This window comes from Lepidochelys kempii, chromosome 26 (genome assembly GCF_965140265.1).
Source record: "Lepidochelys kempii isolate rLepKem1 chromosome 26, rLepKem1.hap2, whole genome shotgun sequence".
Lineage (NCBI taxonomy): Eukaryota > Metazoa > Chordata > Testudines > Cheloniidae > Lepidochelys > Lepidochelys kempii.
The window spans coordinates 4438429-4460950 of NC_133281.1; the positions used below are offsets into that span (position 1 = coordinate 4438429).

Consider the following 22522-nt stretch of genomic DNA (forward strand, 5'->3'; position numbering starts at 1 on the left):
CTGGACAAGTAACTTCCATTATACCCCAAGCCTTGATTTCCCAATCTCTACATAACAAGGGTATAGTGAGGTCTAATTAGTGTTAACACAATGTTGTGGCAATACAAAGCCCGGTGTAAATGCTAAGAAGTATTGTAATTTGTGACCTTCAAAGGGAATAAGAGGAGCTACTCTACTTTTTAGGATGTATATGCCCTAAAAAGCAGACTAGCTCCCTTGTAGAAACATGCATCTTTAATCATTAACTCTTAGCAGACTCTTTGATGACCCTCACACCTGTGAAAGACAAACCCAGCTGTGTTTGAGTTCACTAACAGACTTTTGAAAATAAATTTAAAGTTACATTGTATTAGTTAAGTCCATATGCAGAAAAGCACACGTTGCCTGTTGCCTGAAAACCATAGGCTGGAGAGACACTTCAAAGCCAGCCTATCACACTCAACCCTTTAAAAGGAAAGTATGTTAATGAGGCATGCAGTTCAGGCTGTGATTGGTTTTGTGTGTGGCTAACAAGCTAGAAGGGGGAGGCTGCTTCTTGTCACTCTAAGCCTTATAGAAATGTATCAGAGAGTAGGAGACAATCCCTAAGCAAGAGCTGCTTGTAAATTGCAATTGTAGGATCTAGCAAACTAACAGGCCCCTGTTACCCAAACCATCAACTTTCCTTCTCTGCAATTCTATCATTATTTGCTCTGGGATTTTTCTTTTGTCACTTACAAACCCACCAAGCCTGTTTCCTGGACTGCTGGTAGCGAGAAGAGAGCTCTTTCCAGGGCTGCTAAACTCCCCATCCCCGCAAGTGAAAGGATCCTCTTCTCTATTTCTCTTTTCCTTGCAGGACTTTGGGACTCATTGATGCACCCATTTCAGTGGTGTAACGGTGAGTAGCTGGTTGCGTGTGTGTGTGCGTGCACGTGTGTGCTAGTTGTATGTGTGTGTGTGTGTGTGTGTGTGTGCATGCATAGTCTCCTTGTATTGAGAGAAAGTGGTTCCCCTCCCCACATGGACACCAGCTGTGCTCAAGTTCATTGTATTACACAGTGGGGTGGGAAGCTGTTCCTATTTATAAAGGCAGACTGACTCTGTAAACAAAATCCAAAGATATTTTAAAGAGATAAAAAAGTCTGTCATTTCCTTACAGATCTGGAGTGGGAGAGATCTGCTGAAGCATGTGAGACGCAAGCTCAGGCTTTGTTTCCACTTTGTGTTTGTGTGTGTGTGTGTCTAAAGCTGGCCTTGCTAGTGATTCATTTTTCCAGCTTTATTAAGTTAAAATGTATATATTTCCCACTCACATTGTTAAATTTACTTGTTCATGTCAATCTGAGATTTTTTTTCTCCTTCATCCATTTATGATTGGAGTTTATAGTAAGAATTTGAATATGGTTAATTTTAATATTGTTAAACAATTTCTAGGATGATCCAGTTCATTCACACAGCTTCCATTAAAAACAAAGCTGAATATGGTATTGCTCTTGAAGCATTTAGCTTCTGTTGTGGCTAATAAAGATCAGCAAACCTTTGGGATCCAATTCCCCCCAACCACCAAATTAGATTTGCTTATACTGCTGCTTTTTATTTTCTTTTACCAAAAAAAAAAGGGGGGTCTCTGTTGTCTTTAAATATCAAAGTTCCTTTAATACAATTCTAAATAGTTTTATAGAAATTTTTTAAGTTTAGTTTTAGAAACTTTTTATTCCTTTTCTGCTGTTTTCCTAGTCTGATTCCTCTCGCTCCTCTTTTTTTTTTTCCTTTTTCTTGAGAGAGATGTTGTGGTTTTAATAGCTAGCAGATGGTATATGCTCTTTGTATGTAATGTGGTTAATTACAAGAAGAATCCTTTCTTGGACCTACTCAGGCTGAGCTTGGATCAATTATTTCAAGAGGCTTTTGTTCTAAGCCTAGTTTGCATTGCGTTTCTCCCTCCCTTAATTGTATATAGTTTCATGAAATTTAACTAACACATGTCACACACACAGTCGATTGGCCATGTGCTCAAAGACAATAGAAGGGAAAAGGAAGGGGAGTGGGGAAGAGAATCAGTTTATTTCAAGTACAGTGAATCCTGCTTAGCTCCAGTGAATAGAAGCCAATTACTAAATTAATTTGCCATGCATTCATTTCTGATGCTGCTTATAATGAAATTCTCTCTTTCAAGGGGCCACAAATTGGGAATAAACCTGTTAAAAAAAGGACTCAAGACAGGGCCTTGTATCTCCACTGTATTGTGCTAAACATACAAAAGGCACATGAAGACAAAATCAAGTATATTCGTGAGTTTTTTATAAAAATAATAAACCATTTTTTATGACTAAGTAGTTCAAAATTGTGCTGGGAATTCTATCATTAAGCCATAGTTGAGTAACAAAGGTCAGTTTTATTTAAATTTCTGAAAGAGCTGCAGGCTTTGAAGTGAAATATAATGCAACCAGTGGCTTCCTCTTCCATAACACTTCTTCATATACTGCCTGTTCTCATGCAGCTTTGGGGACAGGAAGCCAATGGCCTTGCCATATGTTACATGCCAACTTGTTCCGAATGAATGCATTCTCTTTAAAATAAGATACATACAAAGACATCAGAGAAAAATGTTCAAACCTGGGTGCTTAAAATTAGCCTCCTACATCCATATCTAGGCTCCTAAAAAATAACAGAGATTGGGATATAGTGGTTCTGAGCACCCCCAGCTCCATTGGCTTCAGAGGCTGAGGATGCTTGGAAACGCTGAAAACTTAGACCACTCTTATTCAGGAACTGAAGCATGGATTTAGGAGACTAATCTTAGGCACCTTGGTTTCTGAATTTTGGGACTACTCACGTGCTTAAAGTTAACCATGAGCATAAGTGTTGGCAGGATTGGGGCCTTGGTGTGTGAAGCCTAAACGCTAATAGACAAATTGACCTTTCAACATAAATAAGGTTTGTTGAATATTTTGTAGCAACTTGTGCATGCTACAGTTAACTTTTGAGTTCCAACTTCCATTATTTATTTATAAATGTATCAAATATTCTGCTTTTTGTTGAACTATTTACAGAATACTGAATTATATATTTATATGCTGTCAGAGAGAGAGATACCAGTGGGTAAATGAGGGTCAAACGAGCCACCTACCTGTAGCTTTATGTGGAGGGATGCCATGACCCCCATTGTGCACTGCTTGGTACAGAGATGACTGGTTTGGGGGAATGCACGTGTTTAAAAGTCTTCTAGCATCACAGCAAGAACTGCAATGGATGTTGCATTCTGTTTACAGATGTGGAGCGTGTACCTTTTTTACTGGGGGGGTGGGAGTGATGTTTATTTAATGACTGGTTGAGTTTCTGATTCATCTCATTAAACAGTAAGTGGGGTGAGGCTAGCTCAAAGGCCTCCACTTGCTCAAAGCCCTGATTCTGATCAGTGTGGCTGGACCCTGGCATCTGCACTTTTCCGGATGAGGCAGTGCATGCAGACTCTTGCACCCAGCGAAGTCCATGGAAATCCTGCCATACCGCTATAATTGCAAACATAGGCCCCCAATCCTGCAATGGTTCTGCTGTCCATTTCTCATCTGCAGGCCTATACATGTCTGGGGCTAAAATCATTCTCACTGGGATTGCTCGGGAGTGAATCTGGCACTTAGACTCTGTATGATCTCATGCCTAAATACGTGCTAGCAAATGCAAATCTTATCCTTGACAAGTAACTTTGAAGGGACAGGAGTACTTGTGGCACCTTAGAGACTAACCAATTTATTTGAGCATAAGCTTTCGTGAGCTACAGCTCACTTCATCGGATGCAGTGTCAAGTGCTGTTTTTTTTTCTCTGTAGTTTCTCTCTTAGTATCTCTTGGGGGGGAAAAAAAGAAAATTTCCCACCTGTGCTAACAAGTTTGGTCTCCTCTAACCTCCTCAAACAAATTTTTATTTTTTTAAAAATTCCTTGTGTTGCCTTTAAATGTTGAAAATTAGCATGGCTTGTCTCATTGCATCCTGGTTTGTGAGCCAGGATCTGTCAGCACAGCTCTGGGAAACAGATTAGATTGTTGCTGTCTGCTCATTGTTTTTGTGGTGGCCCTATACAAATGTAAGCTTTTTCCTCCGCAAAATGGAGCAGTGGCTTCTACATCATGAGGGGAGCTTTCCTCATCAGAGGATGATTGGTTAAAAAAGTTCAAGTGCAGATCTTGTCTATACACAAACATGCGCTATTTTGCTTAAACCGATGCAAACCCCTACGTCAATATTCTTATTTCGAATTAAGAAGGGTTTCGTTAATTTAATCTTAAACCTAAACCTAATCCTAATTGATTTAAGATAAACCTAAATAAATCACTCTTAAACTGAAATAAGAGTCTACAAAGGGGTTTGCACCAGTTCATCTAAATTGCTTTTAAAGTGGATTTACGTGAACCAACATAGGTGTACATGTGGACAAGGTCTTTGTCTCGGCTAGAATTTAAAGGCATGGTGTTTGAATTAGAAGGAGCCTTGGTGATTATTCAACTAGTTTAGCATGTGTCAAAGGTTATGCTGCCTTGGCTAGGCTACACTTTTAGAACTTTACCTAACATGCTCCAACAACACACCTTTAAAATCGGAGTCTAGATGAAGCCTAGGACTCTAGTTTGCTGTTAGAAAGGGACACTACTTCCAAGTCTGGCTGGCTCCCTTTCTGGCATTTCTAACTGGATCTCTTGGGTTCTACATGCCTGTTTTTAATGATACTTGCAAAGTGGGTGCATCTAAAAATAGCTGTGTTGTGGCTAGAGAGCACGCTGGAGAGCAAGGTCCCCTTCTTCCTTCAGAACAGGAGTGGGGGGATAGTTACTAAGGTTTTATTCTTTCTCCTTTCTCCTTTTTCTCCTAAAATTTCCCACTGTTGCTACTGTAGTTTTGACACCCACTGCTAGTTCCAGTGAGAATCTTAGTTTAGAGGCATGCGTTCCAACTACTGTGTCACTCATCCTGCTTGGAGCAGGTCTTGATGGCAAGGTGGTTAAATGCCAGCTGCCGATGGTGCCTTGTGCACCCTAGTATTCCCACTGCTGCTGCCACCAGTGGGAAATGTTAGGAAAACAGTCAGTAGCCAGAGCATGATTCTCCTACGCTTGTCCCCAGGCATGGGGCCATACTGGAACCAGGGAAATGTGCTCCCAGAAGTGGAGCTTCTGTGCAAGGGTGTGTGTTTATCGACATGTCCAAAGGGAGCAAAGGCAAGGTCCCATCTAGACTACACATTGGAACAACGTTAGTATCCAGTCCCCTGACTCAGTTAAAACTAGTGTAGGTGAAGGCCTGCTGGGAAGCTCACTTTGACACCATTAATGCTTAAGAGCTCTCTGAGGTCTGTCTGGGCTTCATAAATAAGAAGCCAGGTACTACTATTATTATATGGACTGTCCTTGCCTAGCTCACCCTGTCTTTGTATGCACATAATCAAGATCCCCTGTAGCTGGCTTTCATTTCTCTTTTCTCTCTCGTTTTGAGTCCAGCTCTGGGCCCACTTATTTATGATGAGGATTTCCCACCCCATCATAAATGAGTGATTAATTAACTACTCAAGAGGCTTGCTCATAAGTCCAGATCATCTTTAGATGAGTAATGATAACCTGCCATACAACTAGGCCGCTTGCAACTGCCCCAGGTGTTTGTTTTACATTGTGCAGATGCAAAAAAACCCCTTTAGAGTCACCACTTTCAGGGTTCAAGGCAAGAGAAGCCATGAGCTGGGAGTTTCATACTCAACTCCCCAGCCAGAGGGGAGTCCAAACTCTTTGAAGTCTGGAAGCATGAAAACAGGAGCTGAACACATAGCCTGATGTCACTTGCCCGAGATCACACAGTGAGTCTATGACCGATCTGAGACTTGAACCCAGATCACCTGCTTCCTAGTCTAGTGACTTTAACCATATCCTTCCTCTGAGTTGCTAATAGATCTCAGACTGCCAGAGAGATACTTCATATAACTGGGTAGCAAATTCTGTCTGAAAATCTTTGACAGAGACACTGCCAGGATTTAGTGGCTAGCACTTTGCAGTAGGTGCTAAAAATAGCTCACTGCTTCAAAGTAGACTTCTGCTGGGTTGTGTACTTTTATTTTTTTTTTATCCTGTTTCTTACGTATGCATGGCCCATTATTACCATCTTTAGTCATTACTGTTTGGGGGTGACTTCTAATGGGCTTTCCTGTATCCAGTAACAGCTGCTCCACTGCCTACAACCCAAATGAGGACTCTAAGTTAAATATGGCCACAATGGGTACCACCATTGTGTCATTATTTTTGATGGGTGATTTAATCATGTTTTGATAATTTCTGATTAGTTTTGCTCAGAACAGTGAGAAGAGATCACTTCTCTCCAATCTCTTTTCCTGCCCCTGATGATCTAGAGAGTAGGATGTTGGCAAATGTGGAGTATTGCTCTATGCCAGTATGGCAAGAGAGCTTATGATCTTTTTCAGTCCAACAGGAAGTGGCATAGGAGACTAGATAGATGATGTATTTTCTTCTGATACAAAAAAAGGCAGGATATTGAGTTAGATGGGCCTGTCCCAATATGATAAATGCTGTTTCCTATTGTAGTGGAACAGATCACTGGTCTATATAACCCAGTATCCTGTCCCCTCCCATACAGGAACAGACCACTGGTCCATACAGTCAAGTAACCTGCTTCCTGTCATACCAGATTTGATCACTGTTCCATCAGGTTCAATGAATACCCAATGCTTCAAAACAGTGCAAAAAAGATGCCCTATAAAGCTCTTAGCTAGCAGTACACAAAGGTGATGGTATATGGAGTTTCATTCCTGACCCCTGGAAGGATCAGTTTACACCCTGAAGCATGAACTTTGACAGCCCTTATCTTGATTTGTATCATTACAAATTTTAGTACCAAACATATAATTATCCATCTAGCTATAGTATTTGGCTCTGACCCTCCCTGCAGCAGCAATGTGAGTAGGGGTTGCAGAATCTGGTCTTTGAAGGTAAGATCTTTAGGATAGGAACCTTGTGTTCATGTGTTTACAAGCATTGTGCATGCTTACTGTGCTACCGAACTAATAAATACCTCCTATGGGGGGATGTCTGGGACTTCAGAACAGGAAGAGCTGAATGTTGTTGAATAACTACTATTTAATTAATGGGTTTCAGAGTAACAGCCGTGTTAGTCTGTATTCGCAAAAAGAAAAGGAGGACTTGTGGCACCTTAGAGACTAACCAATTTATTTGAGCATAAGCTTTCGTGAGCTACAGCTCACTTCATCGGATGCATACTGTGGAAACTGCAGAAGACATTATATACACAGAGACCATGAAACAATACCTCCTCCCACCCCACTCTCCTGCTGGTAATAGCTTATCTAAAGTGATCATCAAGTTGGGCCATTTCCAGCACAAATCCAGGTTTTCTCACCTTCCGCCTCCCCCCCCCCCCCCAAACTCACTCTCCTGCTGGTAATAGCCCATCCAAAGTGACCACTCTCTTTAAAATGTGTATGATAATCAAGGTGGGCCATTTCCAGCACAATTAATTAATAATACTTCCATAGCACTTTTCATCCCAGGATTGTCCAACGCTTTATAGCTGTTCATTACACAACCCACAGTCCTCCTCTGCAGGTAGGGAAGTGGCATCATCCCTATCTAATGGATGGGTAAAACAAGAGGTGAGGTGACATGCCCAAGTTCATACAGTGAATGCGTCGAAGAACAGGGAGTGGACTCCAAGGGTGACATCCTGGTTCCACTGAAGTCAGCGGGCATTTTGCCATTGAATTCAAGGGGGCCAGGATTTCACTTCAGCAGCCTGGGCTCCCAGTCCCCTTCTGTACTCACAATCCCTCCAAGAGATGGGACTAGAACTCAGGAGTCCCAGCTCACAGACCCCTCCCCATTCACTAGACACATGCCACTGTCTCCAGGCAGCTCTAGCTCCGCTTCTCCGTGCCTCCTGCTTTGCTCCTATGGGAGTCTGGTTTGGAGGGAGATGGTGCTGCTTTTGGAGCATGCAAAGCATCTCTCCTGTGACTTCTGTGCTCATGCGCCACTGTCCACAACTCCACCAATTGCCCTGCCCCTCTCTGTTTCTAATGGCAGAGGGGAAATTTCACCCTATTATCAGAGGCTGCAGGGAGGGAAGGGGGATTTAATTGGCTGTAATTAAAGCCATGTTTCTCTAGGAGGATTTTAATGAGATTCAGCAGAGCAGGGACACAGGGTGCTGGAGCGGAAAGGGGAAAGGAAGAGGCACTTGAGAACACAGATGGGGCCTCAGTTCAGAGACTGCTGTCCTTTTAAATTCCCATTTGAGCACGATCTAAAATGAAATCAAAGCTCCCCTTTTCATTCGGTCAGCATTATTTTGAAGTACAAAGCCGGTGCCTTTTCATGGCAGAATCTTGTTTTTTAACAGCTTCCAGGGGAGTTAGTCTGCACTGGCTTTGGGTTTTTTTCCCCTGCATTCTTCTCTTTGTTTGAACTGCATCTCTCTCCCCACTCCTTGAGAGGGTTGGGTTTATAATCCCCTGCTTTACCATTGCCCTCCTACCAGAGCCTGCTGTGCCCCATTTAGGACTCCTGGGCTGATGCCTCTGGAATAGTAGTTGTGATTTTGCCATTGGCTCTAGTCCCAAACTAGATGCATCCCTGGTGGGTCCTGTGAGTTTCCAAAACCTAAGGAAACAAGCCTATGAATGTATTTGGATAGAGAAGTAAAATCCCATCCTACCCTCTAGCACCAAGATAACCTGCAGAAGGATTGCATTGGTCAGTGTATCTGGGTACACATGGGCATATTGGGCCTAATTCAAAGAGCACTGAAGTCAATTGAAAAAAATCTCCTTGACTTCAGTTGGTTTTGGAGCAGGCCCATTGAGTGTGTCCCCACTCCTGGCTTGGAAGCAGAAATCTAGTGAAGGATCTAGTCAATTTCCGTTTCTGGCTCTTGTGCGCTAACACACGGCTGGAATGACACATGCTGACTGTCCCTGTTTTTCAAGCATTTTTCTACTGTGCCCTTGGACTAGGAAGGGAGTTTGTGTATTTCTATGGAGATAGAGAGTATGTGCTTCTCTTTCTTCCAAAGCCTGGCTTCCTGGCTGTGATGCTTTTAGTCCAAGATGCTGAAGGAGGATGATCATTTTTATAAAAATCAGTTTCCCCTGGGATTGAGAAAAGCATAGGTCAGAAGCAAATGGATGGTGTCCCCTTTGCTCCTCTTTTGACAGCATCTATGACAGAGAAGCACTCACCATTCTGCAGGACTGCACTGTAGCATCTGCACTGTTGATGCAAAACTAAGGCCTTCTCTACATCAGAGGTTTGCATTGATTCTAGACAGCTGTGTAGCCGCACCAGTGCGAACCCTTCGTATAGACAAGCAAAGCTGCTGTTTAGCTTGTAAACTCTTTGGGGCATGGACTGTCTCTTTTTTGTTCTGTTCGTACAGCACCTAGCCCGATGCAGCCCTTGTCTATGATTGGGCCCACTAGGTGTTGCTGCAATACAAATAAAAACGAATAACCATAATATTTGCACTGGTGCAGCTAACCTCTGCAAACTGGCTTTTAGCAGTTTATCCCATCTAAGCTGGAGGGTTTCACCAGCTGCTGAAATCAGGGCAAGTCTCCAGTGCACGTAAACCCAAAGATTGACTTGCAGAACTGAAATCTCTGGCCTTGGGGATCAAGGGGAACGTGCTAAGAACAGTGTCACACCAAGAATCCAGTTGAGGTAGAACAAAGGTGGCCTTCGGCTAAGGCAATCCCCAAGGAGCCCTAACAAGTCTTGAGTCTCCCGGGGGAAGATCTCCGGGAGATAAAGGTATTGCGTTAAAGATGTGGCAATGGCCATAAAAGAGACTTTGTAAAGAGGACACAGTAAGGCTATTTCTTTTCTCTCTCACACACACTCATTCACAGCTCCAGAGCAGGGTCCTTCATTCTACAAGCCACAATAAAGTTTCTGCAGTTGGACTGGATCCTCTCTAGTGGATGCTTGTGTCAGAGCAAGACTCCCGTTTGCTCTTCTGTGGCAGTGTTGGCCCCACAAGGCTAATGGGAGTGAAAGCATACTTTGAGGCAGTGAAATCAGCCGTGAGGACTCAGACTAACGGGGAGCAGAGAGATGCTGTGTGAGCAGAGGCCATTCTTACATAGGGTATGCCCGCACTTAGGCTTGGCAGAATTTGATTTTTATTTGTTTATAATTTTGACAGCCATAATCAATGGCTGATTTTTAAGCTTTTTTTACCCATTTTAAATTTTCACAATTGTGAGAAATTATGGTGGGGGGGGCATCAGAACATTATTTAATGACCATCGATGTTGAGATTCAAAACATTAAAGCTTTATAAACTGTTAAAACACAAATTGTCAACGCCACATGCCAAAAAATACAAAGTAAATCTCTTTAGGTCAATTCTGACCCGTTTTTACTATTCATTCACTAGTCCATTGGTAACCAGCCTAATTCAAAAGTCTAGGTCACTGGATTTTAACTCTAATAATTTCTTAAACAGGATTTTCTTACTTTGCCTATCTAAATTAGTAGTATTATTGGTGGAAATAACTTTTCTTTGGTTTGTATGTGGGTGAGGAAATCAACGTTTACTTATTTTTTTTTTTAATCTAATCCTTGCAAACCTGTGCACACTGCAAAAAAAGGGTGTTCTTAACTGGGGTTAGCTAATTCAGGTTAAACTAGCAGTGGAGACATGACAATACGGCTTTTAACTCAGATTAGCAGCTCAGGGTCAACTCCAGGTTGCCCTATAGGCTTAAATTTGAACTGGTAATCTGGTTTGCTGTGTCTTCACCGCTGTTCGCTATCCCAAATTAAGAACACCCCTCCTTTTGCAGTATACCCCTCCTCTTAGTCACTTTCTTCTGCATAGCTACCCATTATGGTGCATGATGTGTCTGAGGAGAATCCACGAAGGTATCTGTTCAGTGGCTGGAGCCCAGCTTAGCCAGATTCCCTTCCTTCCCACTAAGGATTAAAGCCATAACTATAGTGTGATGGCCAACACCCCAGGAACTGAAAGGGGATCTCCAAAGCTAGAAGCATTAATCTTTACATCTTGAGTTAAAGAGCCAGGCTGTCTAGCTGGGGGATGTAACAAGAGGAACAACACAAATGCTACAGTGGGTTACAATTGCGCTGTCTGTGCCCCAAGCAGAGAATTTGGGGAAAGAGAGTTGCATTTCTCTAAGAAGGGTAAATTTGATCTTCCATTTTATCTCTTTCATTCTTCATTCTAAAGGCTGTTTCTCTCTCTCCAAAGGATGCTTCTGTGGTTTGGGGCTGATTTATACCAATAAATCGTGCACAATGCCTCCCATCACCTTCCAGGATCTACCGCTGAATATCTACATGGTCATTTTTGGCACCGGCATCTTTGTCTTTGTGCTCAGTCTCATCTTCTGCTGCTACTTCATCAGGTGAGCTAGGGACCCAATGGGCTCTGCCTGCACCTGGCTTGGAGGATACAGGGGAGCCTGTCTATCAGATGACCTCAGGGCTCCAGCCTGGGAAAGTTTCACCCCCAGCTGCTTTTTGGGTGGTCTAAGGACAGTAGGGCCCAGGGGACCAACTGGAATTTTTTTAGGTGAAAGCTGAGAGTCTCACATAATCACATGTCACCAGGAGCTGGGTCTTGAAGAAAATCCTGAGACTCATGATAAAATCTATGATAGTTGGCAACCCTGACTCAGACTAACTTACCCTTGTTTTAAGAGCTCCCATGAAGAATCCTAGCAACCTCAAACTCTCACTGATCACTGAGCCTAGTGGGATCCCACTGGGGTGAATCCCAAACAAACCCACTGAACAGCCCCACTGTATGGAGTCACTTTTATATACATATAATACAAAGATCTATATGTTCCTTTGTCTTTCTGCTTGGCTACCACAAATGCCTTAAATGTTGCATTAGCAAATTTTTCCTCCAGCACACAAACACAGGAGTTTGTTTTCGTAGGGTTGCTTATGAGCCCTGCACTGAGCGCTCTGATTTGTTATTGTAGGGTTGCTTCTGAGTGCTGGGCTGTTGCAACTGTTTTTTGGTTTTTTTTTTGTTTTTTTTTTTTGCTTTAAAGAGCCCTCAAACATGGTTTGAATAAGACCAGTGAAGAGCTTCATGGGCTTTGCAGACCTTTGTGTGAGGGAAAATACACCATTGGCTCTGCTGACCTCCAAGTCCCTTTAAGGAAGCAGAAGTAATACCCTTCCCACTGCAAATTATAACCGGAGGCTGTCGTATACCTCATTCATACTGCAATCATACAGTGATTCTACCACAGTGGTATTTAGGGGTGACCCCTTAAAAAATAACCATCCCTCCTTCCCCACCCTTGTACGCCCTGTAATCTGCTAGGAACCATTTGTCAAGAGCAGTCGCCCCAGCTCTCTCCCCGCCAACGAGGAAACAATCAACTGCTTGCCAGACGCATAGCTGATTTGTGTTTGGGGTTACAGAGCCAGGGAAGGAGGAAGAGACCTGCTGCAGACCTGACCTCTGTGTTGACATGCACCAGGGGAATTCTGCAGATGGCATCATCAGAGGATCTGGAACTATTTTTAGAAGCTTTGACTAGCCTCCCAGAAGCTGCCTGTCGCCTCCATTCCTAGTCTGAGATCTATTATTTTTATTAAACCTATTAGAATAATTTCATCTCTTCTGTGTCGCTAGAGCCCATCCGTCTGCCTTGAGCGTCATGGCTGGTCATGGTCACAAATCCATGAGCATTAACCCCATGTTTACCCAGGCCTGGCACTGCTGGGAAAGCTCTCCACTGAGGAGGGATGGAGTTTGGGAGGAGGGCTGGGAGAGGATAGCGGGGGAAATAATCTGGTAGGATTGAGGGCATTTTTGCCCCAGCAAATCAAGTATCAAAAGCAGCTTCTGAGCAGCAATTTCCCTTCCACATATGGAGGCTTCTGTTGTCATCTGGTCCTTCCATGTGTCACCTTTTGGAACAGCAGCTGTTAATTGGCCCAGTACAGCTTCTCCTGCTTCAAATAAAGCCCCTCCCACCGCCGAGTAATATGTTGGGGAGACAGCAGAAGGGAAGGGGTGTTTTCCAGTGTGGACTACCAGGCAAACTCATGTGCTCATGCCCAGAACAGCATGGGGAAAGACTGGGTTAGTGGTCTCAGTCCAGGCCTGAGAATCAAGACATCTGGGTTCTTTTCTGGACTTTGCCACTGTTAGACCTTGGGTAAGTCATTTAGGCCTTTTTCTTTTTCTTTTTCTTTTTTTTTTTTCCCAAAAGCAGCCTCTGATTTTAGGTGCCTCCATTTTTGGCAGCCCACTTTGAGATCTAAGCTGCATCTGCGCTGGCAAAAATGGGACAAGGAACTCCCCCCCTTCTTCGTACCTCCACCCAGGGTAGCCACAGCAGACACGGGAATGTGGAAGGGCTTGGGCATTTTCAGCACCATGTTGTCTAGCCCTGCTCTGAGCCAACTGCTTGCCGCTGCCTCTCTGCTGTTTATGTCCATAGCCTGCTGGGAAACATTTGCCAAGAGCACTCGCCCCGTTTCCCCAAGGAGCAAACAATCGACTCCCTGCGAGGGCGCCAAGCCAAGCCAGGATCCTGGTCTCTGCAGGGCTCCATCTAAGTAAGGGAGTTGGACTGAGCAGAACAGGAAGTGGCAGGAAGGGGGGGGGTATTATTCAGGTGACTGAGCAAGACTGATGTATTGTTTATAGGGGAAGGGGGGAGGATGTGTCTTTTCATTACCCTTCCCTGTGGAAGAAGGCTATTTTTAAACTCTCGAGTTTAGCAGCAACTGGGATTTCTAGAAAAGTTTGAGTGGGTTGGTGAAAAATTGAATTCATTACCCTACAGCTGGGCCCCACCCAGCTCTGCTAATGTACTTCACTTCTACCCTGCAGCAGCCCCTGCTGTCCCAGTCCTGAGACCCTGTCCAGCTTGACTTTGCACCTTCCTCCTGTTCTGCAGCCCTTCCATCCTGGGCTCCCCCTCAGCTTCCCCAGCTCTGCTAGTGCCCCTCAATCTTGCAATTGTAACGTGCTGTGTGGGATGGATCTAAAAGCACCTGTCCTTTGCAAGGGAATGATCAAACCTTCAGGAAACCTAAAGCTCCCCGATAAGAGAGGGGGAGTCAGTCCCCTCCCGGTACCCCGTGACCTAACTCTGCAGCCTTTGGCAGTGTAATATCTGCCTTTTTGCCATGCCCCGCAGCTTCTGGATTCTGCAGTGGGATCTTGTTGGGGGCAGGGAGCACAGCAGCTGCCTCTCACAGGCTCAGATCTGATGCCCACCCTGCCAGAGAGACCGCTGTGGACACAGTACCCTTGCCCCGTGCTAGCTCATGCCAAGCAGCCGTGCCCTGCCCTGCCCTGCTCTGGAACTTGTCCCCCACCCTCAGCTGCTCCCTTGCTCTACTGAATTAGTTAATATTATTAATTAAAAAGAATAAGCTGTTGGGTCTGGAGGAGGCACTGAGTGACCTGGGTTTTTTACAGCTTGGATAATGAGCCTGGTTGTCTCTCTGGCTTGCACGCGTGGGGAACTGGGGAGGCAGGCTGCCCAGGAAATTGTTCTGGTTGATAGTAAGCCATTCCTGCAGCTGTTACTCCCCTCCTGCTTACAGCACATAAAGGATGCTCTGTATGTGTGAGGGGCCCTTCTCAGGCCTCTGCTGTCTAACATTCACTTGGAGGCTGGGAATGAGCGGAGATTCTGAGAGAGAGAGAGACATGAATACAGCGAGAGGAACCACAGAGATAAATATACAGCCTCATGCCAGCCCCAGCTTGCCAGTCATACACACAGGAGATGGCTCAGTAAGAACCTCCCCTGTGTAACACGCTGGCCAAGTATGTGCTGTGTTCTATCCCTCTACCCCATGTCTGGGCACTATAGGATAACAGCTCTGGTTGACATGGGGAGGGGTGGCTGTTGCACATGTAGGGACATGGGGGTTTATTTTCATTTTGTCAGCAGTGATTATTCAGCAGGGGGGGGCCAGGACAAGCCATATAGTCCCGGCTTCTTTATCCAGTTAGAGCAGTGGATGGGTGATCCTGTGACACTGGCTCCCTGAACAACTTGAGGAAAGCAGCTACTCTGACTTCCTGGGTTCAAAGGGGGACTGCAGATGTGCGCAATGCTCTATGGTTGGAGGGCAGTGAGGTAACCCAGCCCAGCTGTAATACAGACAGGTGCGAAACAGGAACTTGTCAAGGACCAGGTGCTGCATCCTGTCCCGTCCTCTGGGGAATAAAATCCCTCTGCATAAATCAAAGCAAGAGAGGAACACATGGGAAAATAAAACAAGTTTCTGGGTAAGATGGGAGGAGCTCTTTGTCCTTATGGGGATGGGGCATGTGTCTTATCTGGCCCTACCACACGTTCTCACCCACCCATCCTCCCTCCCTTCTCCCAGAGTGTCTATAAGCCAGGCCCCTCCCCATCTGTGGCTGGGCACAGCAGGCAAACAGCTTGCAAGATGCTGGCAGTGCTCGGGGAAGAGAAGCACAGCTTATAGACACAACTCAGTTGCTGGGGTAACAGACTTCCCAGGCTCCTGCGATGCTCAGCATAGATAGTGGGATGGTATCCCTCAGCCAAGAGGCTTTTCCACGAGAGCTTCATCGTGGTGGGACTGGGGGGTGATGTTTCCTGAGCCAGGGGTGCAGGAGAAACGAACAAAGCCATTCGATGCCTGTACTAGGTCAGGGATCTCTTTTTGTCACCACCCTGTGTAACGTCCCACTGGAGTTTTGGGACAGTGCTGCCTCCCCCTCCCCTGCTCCCTCATCAGACTGAGGTTGGGGCCAGACCGAGCTGCTGTTGACAGGTCAGCAGAACTCTGGAAATACAGCGCTTCCTGGAGCGCTCACTACTTCCTAAGTGAAACAATTGGGGCCGCAGGCTGCATGATCTTATCGGGCCCCGTCCTCTGATTCCTGCTGGTATTTTGGGAGATGCTGTGCTCTGTTTAGCAATGAACTTGCTGCCTTTGGACAACAGCAGACTAGTGTCCTGAATAAATACCCTCCCTGCAGCAGTGTGTGTGCCAGCTGCTTTCACTTGCAGAGGAGTGAAGGGAGGGACGTTGTCTCAGTTTTATTTGGATCATGGACAGGCCTGGCATAATGGTCCAAACACAAATCTGGGAGCTGGGTACGCATGAGTTCTAGTCCCACCTCAGAAATGGCTTCCTGTCTGTGGCCTTGGATAAGACACTAAGGCCAAAATTCTCCAAAGTGACCACTATCTTCAGCTGCCTGTTACCGGGTGCCCAACTTGAGACACCTTGGGCTTGACTTTGGGTTCTAATAACTCTAGCTGAAGTCAGTGGGAGATGCAGGTGCTCAGTGTGTCTGAAAGGCACAAGCCATCTCAAACTGGGGTCCCCAACATGGGAACTCCGCAAATCAGAGGAAGCTTTTGAAAATCTGCGTCCAGCTTTATGGGTTCCCATTATGAGTGCTCAACACTCTACAACACCCGTACGTCTCACTGTTCCTACTTGACGCTTCTTCCCTGAGCGGGGTTATTAAGTGCCAGGGTGAATGTCTGAAACACTTCATAAATGCTACTTAATTGTTAAATATGAATGCTGAAAATCTCATCTGATTTTTTTTAACTGATTTAAAGAAGTGTAGGAATTCTTTTTTTAAAAAATATTGAATATACTGTCAGTGAAAAGTTCTGGACTGACTGCCCAAGAGTCTCTTATGAAAAGGCCCATTCACTCTAATTGCAATGTACTTTGCACTATGAATAAATCTCTGTGGGTTGGTGTCCCTTAACAATAAGCTTTGTCCTTTATTTCCTTGGTCACCCTTCCAGGAGGAGCTGGAAGAAGGGAGCTCATTCTCCTTGGCTTATTCAGTTCTTGGCTTCTCTGCTGAAACCAGAAGCCAGGGGGCCATTTAGTGAGAAACAGGCCATGTTTCTTTTTGATACAGGCACCTCTCAGACTATAAGCTGGACAAAGGTCACCTCTTAGAGAATCCAAAAGAGCCTTCAGGAGGTGATGACTTTTAGTTGCTGATGGTCATGATTGAGTCTAATCTCATCCAATCATAGAGCCCCAAGCCAAACTCCCCTCATGCCTCTTGTGCAGTTAGATCAGATTTGCATCAACAATATAGCTCAGCAGAGAAAGCAGACTTGTCTCTGACCTTCTCATTGTCCTGCTCAGGCTTTGATGGCCTTTCCTGGTCCTCTCCAACTGAAAATTCCCATATCCCACAGGATCACTGGAATCAAATGAAGGGCAGAGTAAAGGTGGTTTGGGTGTGACCTTGGGCCCAGATCCGCAAAGGTATTTAGGCATCTAACTCCCAAAATCAATGGGAGTACCAACCTCCTAAATATCTCTGAGGATTTGGGTCCCAGTAACTGTAGTTGGTTTGGGTCTGAGGGGGGACAGATGGTGTGTGTCTGTGGGGATGTCTGTGTGGGATGATGTATGTAGGCTTTACTCTGTATTTCCTTAGTTTTATGAGCTTGAGTTTTGCATTTGAGTACCTTATCAGCCTCAACTGACTTTCACAAAGCATGTTTTATGACAGAATATATTATTTTTCCTTCACCAGCAAACTTCGGCATCAGGCACAGAGTGAAAGATTTGGATACAAGGAGGTAAAGCGTGGCTAATTTCTAAATATTTCGGTATGGTTTCACGGCAGGCCTATGATATTTACAAGCATGTAGATTAGTGCTAGTGAGGGGAGGGGATTGTGAGCAATGCACTTTTCTATGAGGAGCTGGACTGACACCAGAGAAAGCCATCGATGGGAATAACTCGAGGTCACTGCTGACCTGGAACTGGATTTGAACAAATAGCTTGACCTTCGTTTCTAGAGGCAGGGTCTTAGTACAGCTCTGTTGTTCACAAGAGGGTGAAATTCACCCCTGAGCGGGAGACCAGTGCAAGGCTGTGAGCTTACCTCCCAGGCCTTCAGAGTAGAAACACAAGTGGTGCATGGGATCTGAGAACCTACAGAGAACAGAGCTGAGGCATGGCTGCATATTGGGTCTGAAGGGGAATGCCCAGGGTGGTTTAGTGCTGGGCTGTCAGCTTGGAGAATGCCACTGAACTGAATAAAGAGCCAAAGCAAAGCCAGTGCTGGGAAAAAGCCAGTCAGGATTACAATGGGAATCATATACAACAGGGGAATAGGCCCCGGGCAGTCTTGCAGGGGAAAGACCAGCCACTGCAGAGGCTCTTTGTCCAAGGTCAAATGTCCAAAAGGGAGCAAAAGGATTTTATTTCTGGGGAGGAGAGGGAGGGACTGTCACTGCTGGCTGGAGTCAGGAATGTGCAGGGCAGGCCTCTCCACAGAGCTCTGCCAATGCCCCTCAGTGCTGACCTGCTGCCTGCTCTTCTCTTCTAGGCCTGGTCTCCCCCACATTGCTCTGCCAATGCCTCTCAATCCTGATTTGCAGGTCCCTTACTTTCCAGCTCTGGGAGCCCTAGACAGGCCTAAGTCCGGCCTTGCTGTTCCATGCCAGGGCTCCCCACACACCGCTCTGTGGCTGCACTTCAGTTCTGACCTGGAGCCCACCTCGCTCTCCCAGTCCTGGGGTTATCCTGAGTCGAAGCTCAGACTGGCAGAATTGTGTGCCCATTATTAGTTAGCACTGCTACTACTTGAGCACTGCCTGCTCTCTGGATAAACAGAGGCCTTCTGTCTCCAGCACTGTCAGGCTGACAACTTTCATAAGCACAACATTTGCTTAGTTAAAAATAACCACACCAGTCGTTTTGATAACTGCTTCTGCCTCCTTCTTTTCCCTTTTCTCCCACAGGTGGTCTTGAAAGGTGATGCCAGGAAGTTAAATTTGCATGGGGTAAGGACAGCCTCCACTCTGATTTTTAACCTGAACAGGCCTCATGGGATTGCTGCCCCCCTCTAAGCCCCTTTTCTTTCTGCTCTTGTTACCTGAAGGATAAGAGAGAGGTCCAGCAGGACCTGAGCCCTTATGATAATTTCGCTGCCTGGGAGCAGATGCCTTTTAAAAAAACTCTACTCTTGTAACAAGATGGGGTTTCGAGGTCAGACGAACATTCACTAGCCCGGAGAGCTCAGCTTACCCACCTGGGACTACCACTGAGTCACTGTGTGGCCCCACACAAGGCCTGTGTCATGCTGAGGATGCTTTTTGCGGGTCATTTGGGTGGCTCTGGGAGACAAAGATGCTAGGTAGGCCCCTACCTGTGCAGATGCAGCCTGTTATCAGTGAGCAAGCTTCCCTTCCAAGGGCTGTTGTTGGCTGTGTGAAATGAGCTGCCGAGGGAGCAAAAGAGAAGCGGTGCTGGTGATGGTGTGCGGCTGGTTCCGTCTGGGCTCTCTGGTGCCTGTGGGGTGTGATGCTTTGTTCTGCAGGCTCATTTTCTCTCTCCTCCCCCCCCCTTGTCTCCCCACAGCAGACCTGTGCCGTCTGCCTGGAAGACTTTAAAGTGAAAGATGAGCTGGGAGTGTTGCCATGCCAACATGCCTTCCACAGAAAGTGAGTAGCTGCCAAGGACAGCCCAGAGCCTGCTCCATGCCCCCAGCTTGGCCCAAGGCCCAGTGTTCAGTTATGCCTCTCATGCCTATGATTGGAGAGAGGCCCAGCCCATGCCTCATACAGCTCCTGGGTGGTAAGGGGCCCCATGTCTGGTCCTTTCCCCTCTCAGGATGGCAAAGATGCCCAGAGCAGCTCTAAGCCAGCTAGATAATAATGTGCACAAGTCACCCGGCTACACCCCTTTGCCTTCTAGCCCTATGCTAACCCAGCTGGGGAGCCAGGACAGACTTCCTCCCATCATTAGGGCTCAGCCTGTCTTTGCTTTGGGGATTCACATCTTGGCTGGGTGTAAACTGGCCAGGAATAAATTTAGGCTGCACATGAGAAGATGGTTTCTAGCCACCAGGGAGTGAGGCTCTGGACCAGCCTCCCACTAGGAGCAGTGGGGATAAACAGTGCAGGGCTTGTTTTAAGATGTTGGTAAATTTGAGTAGGATTATATGATGGGGTTGCCTGTGATAGCAAAGGACTGGACTTGGAAGACATGGGAGGTCCCTTCCAGGCCTTCAGACTGAGTTTCTAAATCAGCACTTGCAGCTGGCCCCCTTGATTTCTGCAGCCCCCTCCACTGCATGAGCGAGAGCAGGGAATCCAGACTCCAGGAAGGGACAGATCCCTGTTGAAACACAGAGTCACTGCTTCCCCCTCTCCATTCAAAGCCTGTGTTCAGAGAGAAGCACTGACTAGGGAAGGGTGAGGTGGGAGATCTGCTTGGGACTATCCTGCTCCTGAGCACCAGGGAGGAACAGAGGTAAAGCTCTCTCCTACCTCTGGAGCCTTCTCACAGTCACATGCTTTGGGATCCCTGGATGAGGAGCGGGGCACCAGGGTAACATACAGCAGCATGTTGATAAGCAAGGGAGAGAATGGGAGGCACGGGGACAGCTGGGCACAGAGAGGAGAAATGACTCTCTTCCCATCTGGCTGGGCGCATGCCAGTTGGAGGAGCCTGCTGGGTTGCATGGACCCATGATATCATACGTGGGAGGGCAGCAGTGAGGAGGGTAGTGGGCTCAGGGAGCTGGTGAAGGACAAGTCTGTCCTAAATTCACCCCCTCCATCTCTGTTTCTTGGCTGCAGGTGTCTAGTGAAATGGCTGGAGGTTCGCTGTGTCTGTCCTATGTGCAACAAGCCCATCACAGGCCCCACGGAGCCCCACCAAGGCATTGGGACACTCCTGGATGAGCTGGTGTGAGGGCCTCTTTTCTCCCCCCGTAAAGCCAAACAGCCATCCAGACGGACCATTTCCTGGTGATCTCTGCACTTAACCCCTCCACCCACCTCTCCTGTGGATTGCTAAGCCAGCAGCCCATGATACCTCCTGCCATGGGCATATGGCCCCCTCGTAACCCCTGGGACAGATCCATTGCTATGAGCGCAGGAGGAAAGCAAGCTCCGTCCCCCATGAAGTACACAGAGGAGGAGAGGTTGGCCCAACTCTGGGGTCATTGGGACCTGAGCGTCAAACTGCTGATGCATGAAGGGCCTGGGAGACTTAATTGTGCCCCTTCCTAGCTGATCTTGCATGGACGTCTGATTCCTTGGCACCAGGCTTCTGAAACTGGATATTCCTCGCAGAGACCACCCCGTTCAGGGTGGGAAGCAAGGCAGGAGCCTCCTCCCCAACCCCCCAGGGACTGTGGTTCAAACCTACCTGCCACTGCTGTTCTTAATAGGTTTACTATAACCCTCTTTCAAAACCAGAACTTACATTTAGGGCCTTAACTCTTCCATAGGTCCCTTCTAAAGGCTAAAGCTTTAGCTCTACTACAGCCAGCCAGGAATTGTCCCCTGACTGCTGGAACCACAGTACTGATTCTTATCTATGGTCCATTGAGGGGATCTCTTTGTCTTAAAAAATAATAGTCAGTGTTTACATAGGGCCTAAATAAAAACAGAAGCCACAGAGGGCATGTCATGACTGATTAGATCCTGTTGGCAGAGCTGGACTGTTGCAAGAGTGGGAGGGGTGTTTAGGGAACCACAGCTGGGGGGCAGGGAAATGCCCCATGTTGGACATTAATATTCCTTTCTTATGTCAGGCTAGCAAGACCTTTTAGCAGCTGGTGGAGATTGTTTGGAGATGTTTCAAATACAAAGCAGGTTTTTCTTTTGAATTATTTTTAATTTAAAGTTGGAGGCTGTTTTATTTTGTTTTTAAAGTCACCTCTCAGAATTTCCTTCCAGCTCAGATTGCGCAAAACAGTAAAACCGCTCTGAGATATTCTGTTTTGTATGTTGAAAGTGAACTGTCACTGTTTGCATAAGGCAGAAAGTTTGGGGAGAGGGAGGGGCTGATGGGTGGAAAATCCAGTCTGGATTCCCCCACCTCCTCCCCACTATGTTGCACTGTAAATAATATTTTTGTATGTATTACTTTCCTGACTGTCTCAGGCTTCCTACACACCCCTGAGGATGGGGGATGGACAGTTTTATGTAAAACAATAATTAAACTGAAGACATCTCAGTCTAAATTGTGAATGTTTGTTGCTAGGAAGGGCGGTCTGGCAGTAAGTTCTCAAACCATAAAGAAGTGTCTTTTCTTTGGACAGTTGTGTGATTGGGGGGGTCCTCCATAAACATTCACATTAGAACTGAAACTAAGCCTGGGAAATTTCAGGAATATTTCAGAGTTTTGAGGGAATAAAATTAAGAAGTTAGAATGGAGCAGAGAGAGATCAGCACAAGAAGCTGGGAATCAAGGCTCATAGGTTCTGTTGCTACCTCTGCCTACTTGATCTTGGGCAATCCACAACCTTTCTCTGTCTGTTTCTTCTTCGGTAAACTGGCAATGATACTTCTCTTACAGGGGCACATGAAGTGCAATTTAATTGCAGTGAGTTTGCAGATGGGAGGTGCTTTAGCAAAGCCAAGTATTCTCCTCCTGTATTTTATTGGTTTTGGTGGTTGTAGTAACAGGGGTAAGTAACAATAAGGCATGCTGCTGTAGGGGGCTGTTGCTGTATTTACCACTGTGTCATA

The 22522-nt window shown here is 46.1% G+C and overlaps 1 protein-coding gene across 3 annotated transcripts; it reads left to right on the forward strand.

The window, feature by feature from the left end:
• The first annotated feature begins 510 nt into the window (after positions 1-510).
• Positions 511-22014, forward strand: RNF122 (ring finger protein 122). 3 transcript variants are annotated; one of them, XM_073325179.1, is made up of 7 exons: positions 511-880; positions 2159-2273; positions 11266-11422; positions 17563-17608; positions 18779-18820; positions 19398-19480; positions 20621-22014. In XM_073325179.1, the coding sequence occupies exons 3-7, from the start codon at positions 11313-11315 to the stop codon at positions 20733-20735; spliced, it is 396 nt and encodes a 131-aa protein (XP_073181280.1). In that variant the 5' UTR covers positions 511-880; positions 2159-2273; positions 11266-11312; the 3' UTR covers positions 20736-22014. The 3 variants fall into 3 exon arrangements, with proteins under 3 accessions (XP_073181280.1, XP_073181279.1, XP_073181281.1); XM_073325178.1 differs by lacking the exon at positions 2159-2273; XM_073325180.1 differs by lacking the exons at positions 511-880; positions 2159-2273 and adding an exon at positions 1129-1171.
• Positions 22015-22522: the final 508 nt, after the last annotated feature.

What these genes read in the sequence shown, in the direction of transcription:
- RNF122 (XM_073325178.1), top strand. Translation starts at nt 856, where the DNA reads ATGCACCCATTTCAGTGGTGTAACG. An exon ending in CCCATTTCAGTGGTGTAACG is followed by an intron (nt 881 to 11,265) that starts GTGAGTAGCTGG and finishes CTCTCTCCAAAG; the next exon opens with GATGCTTCTGTGGTTTGGGG. An exon ending in AAAGATTTGGATACAAGGAG is followed by an intron (nt 17,609 to 18,778) that starts GTAAAGCGTGGC and finishes TTTCTCCCACAG; the next exon opens with GTGGTCTTGAAAGGTGATGC.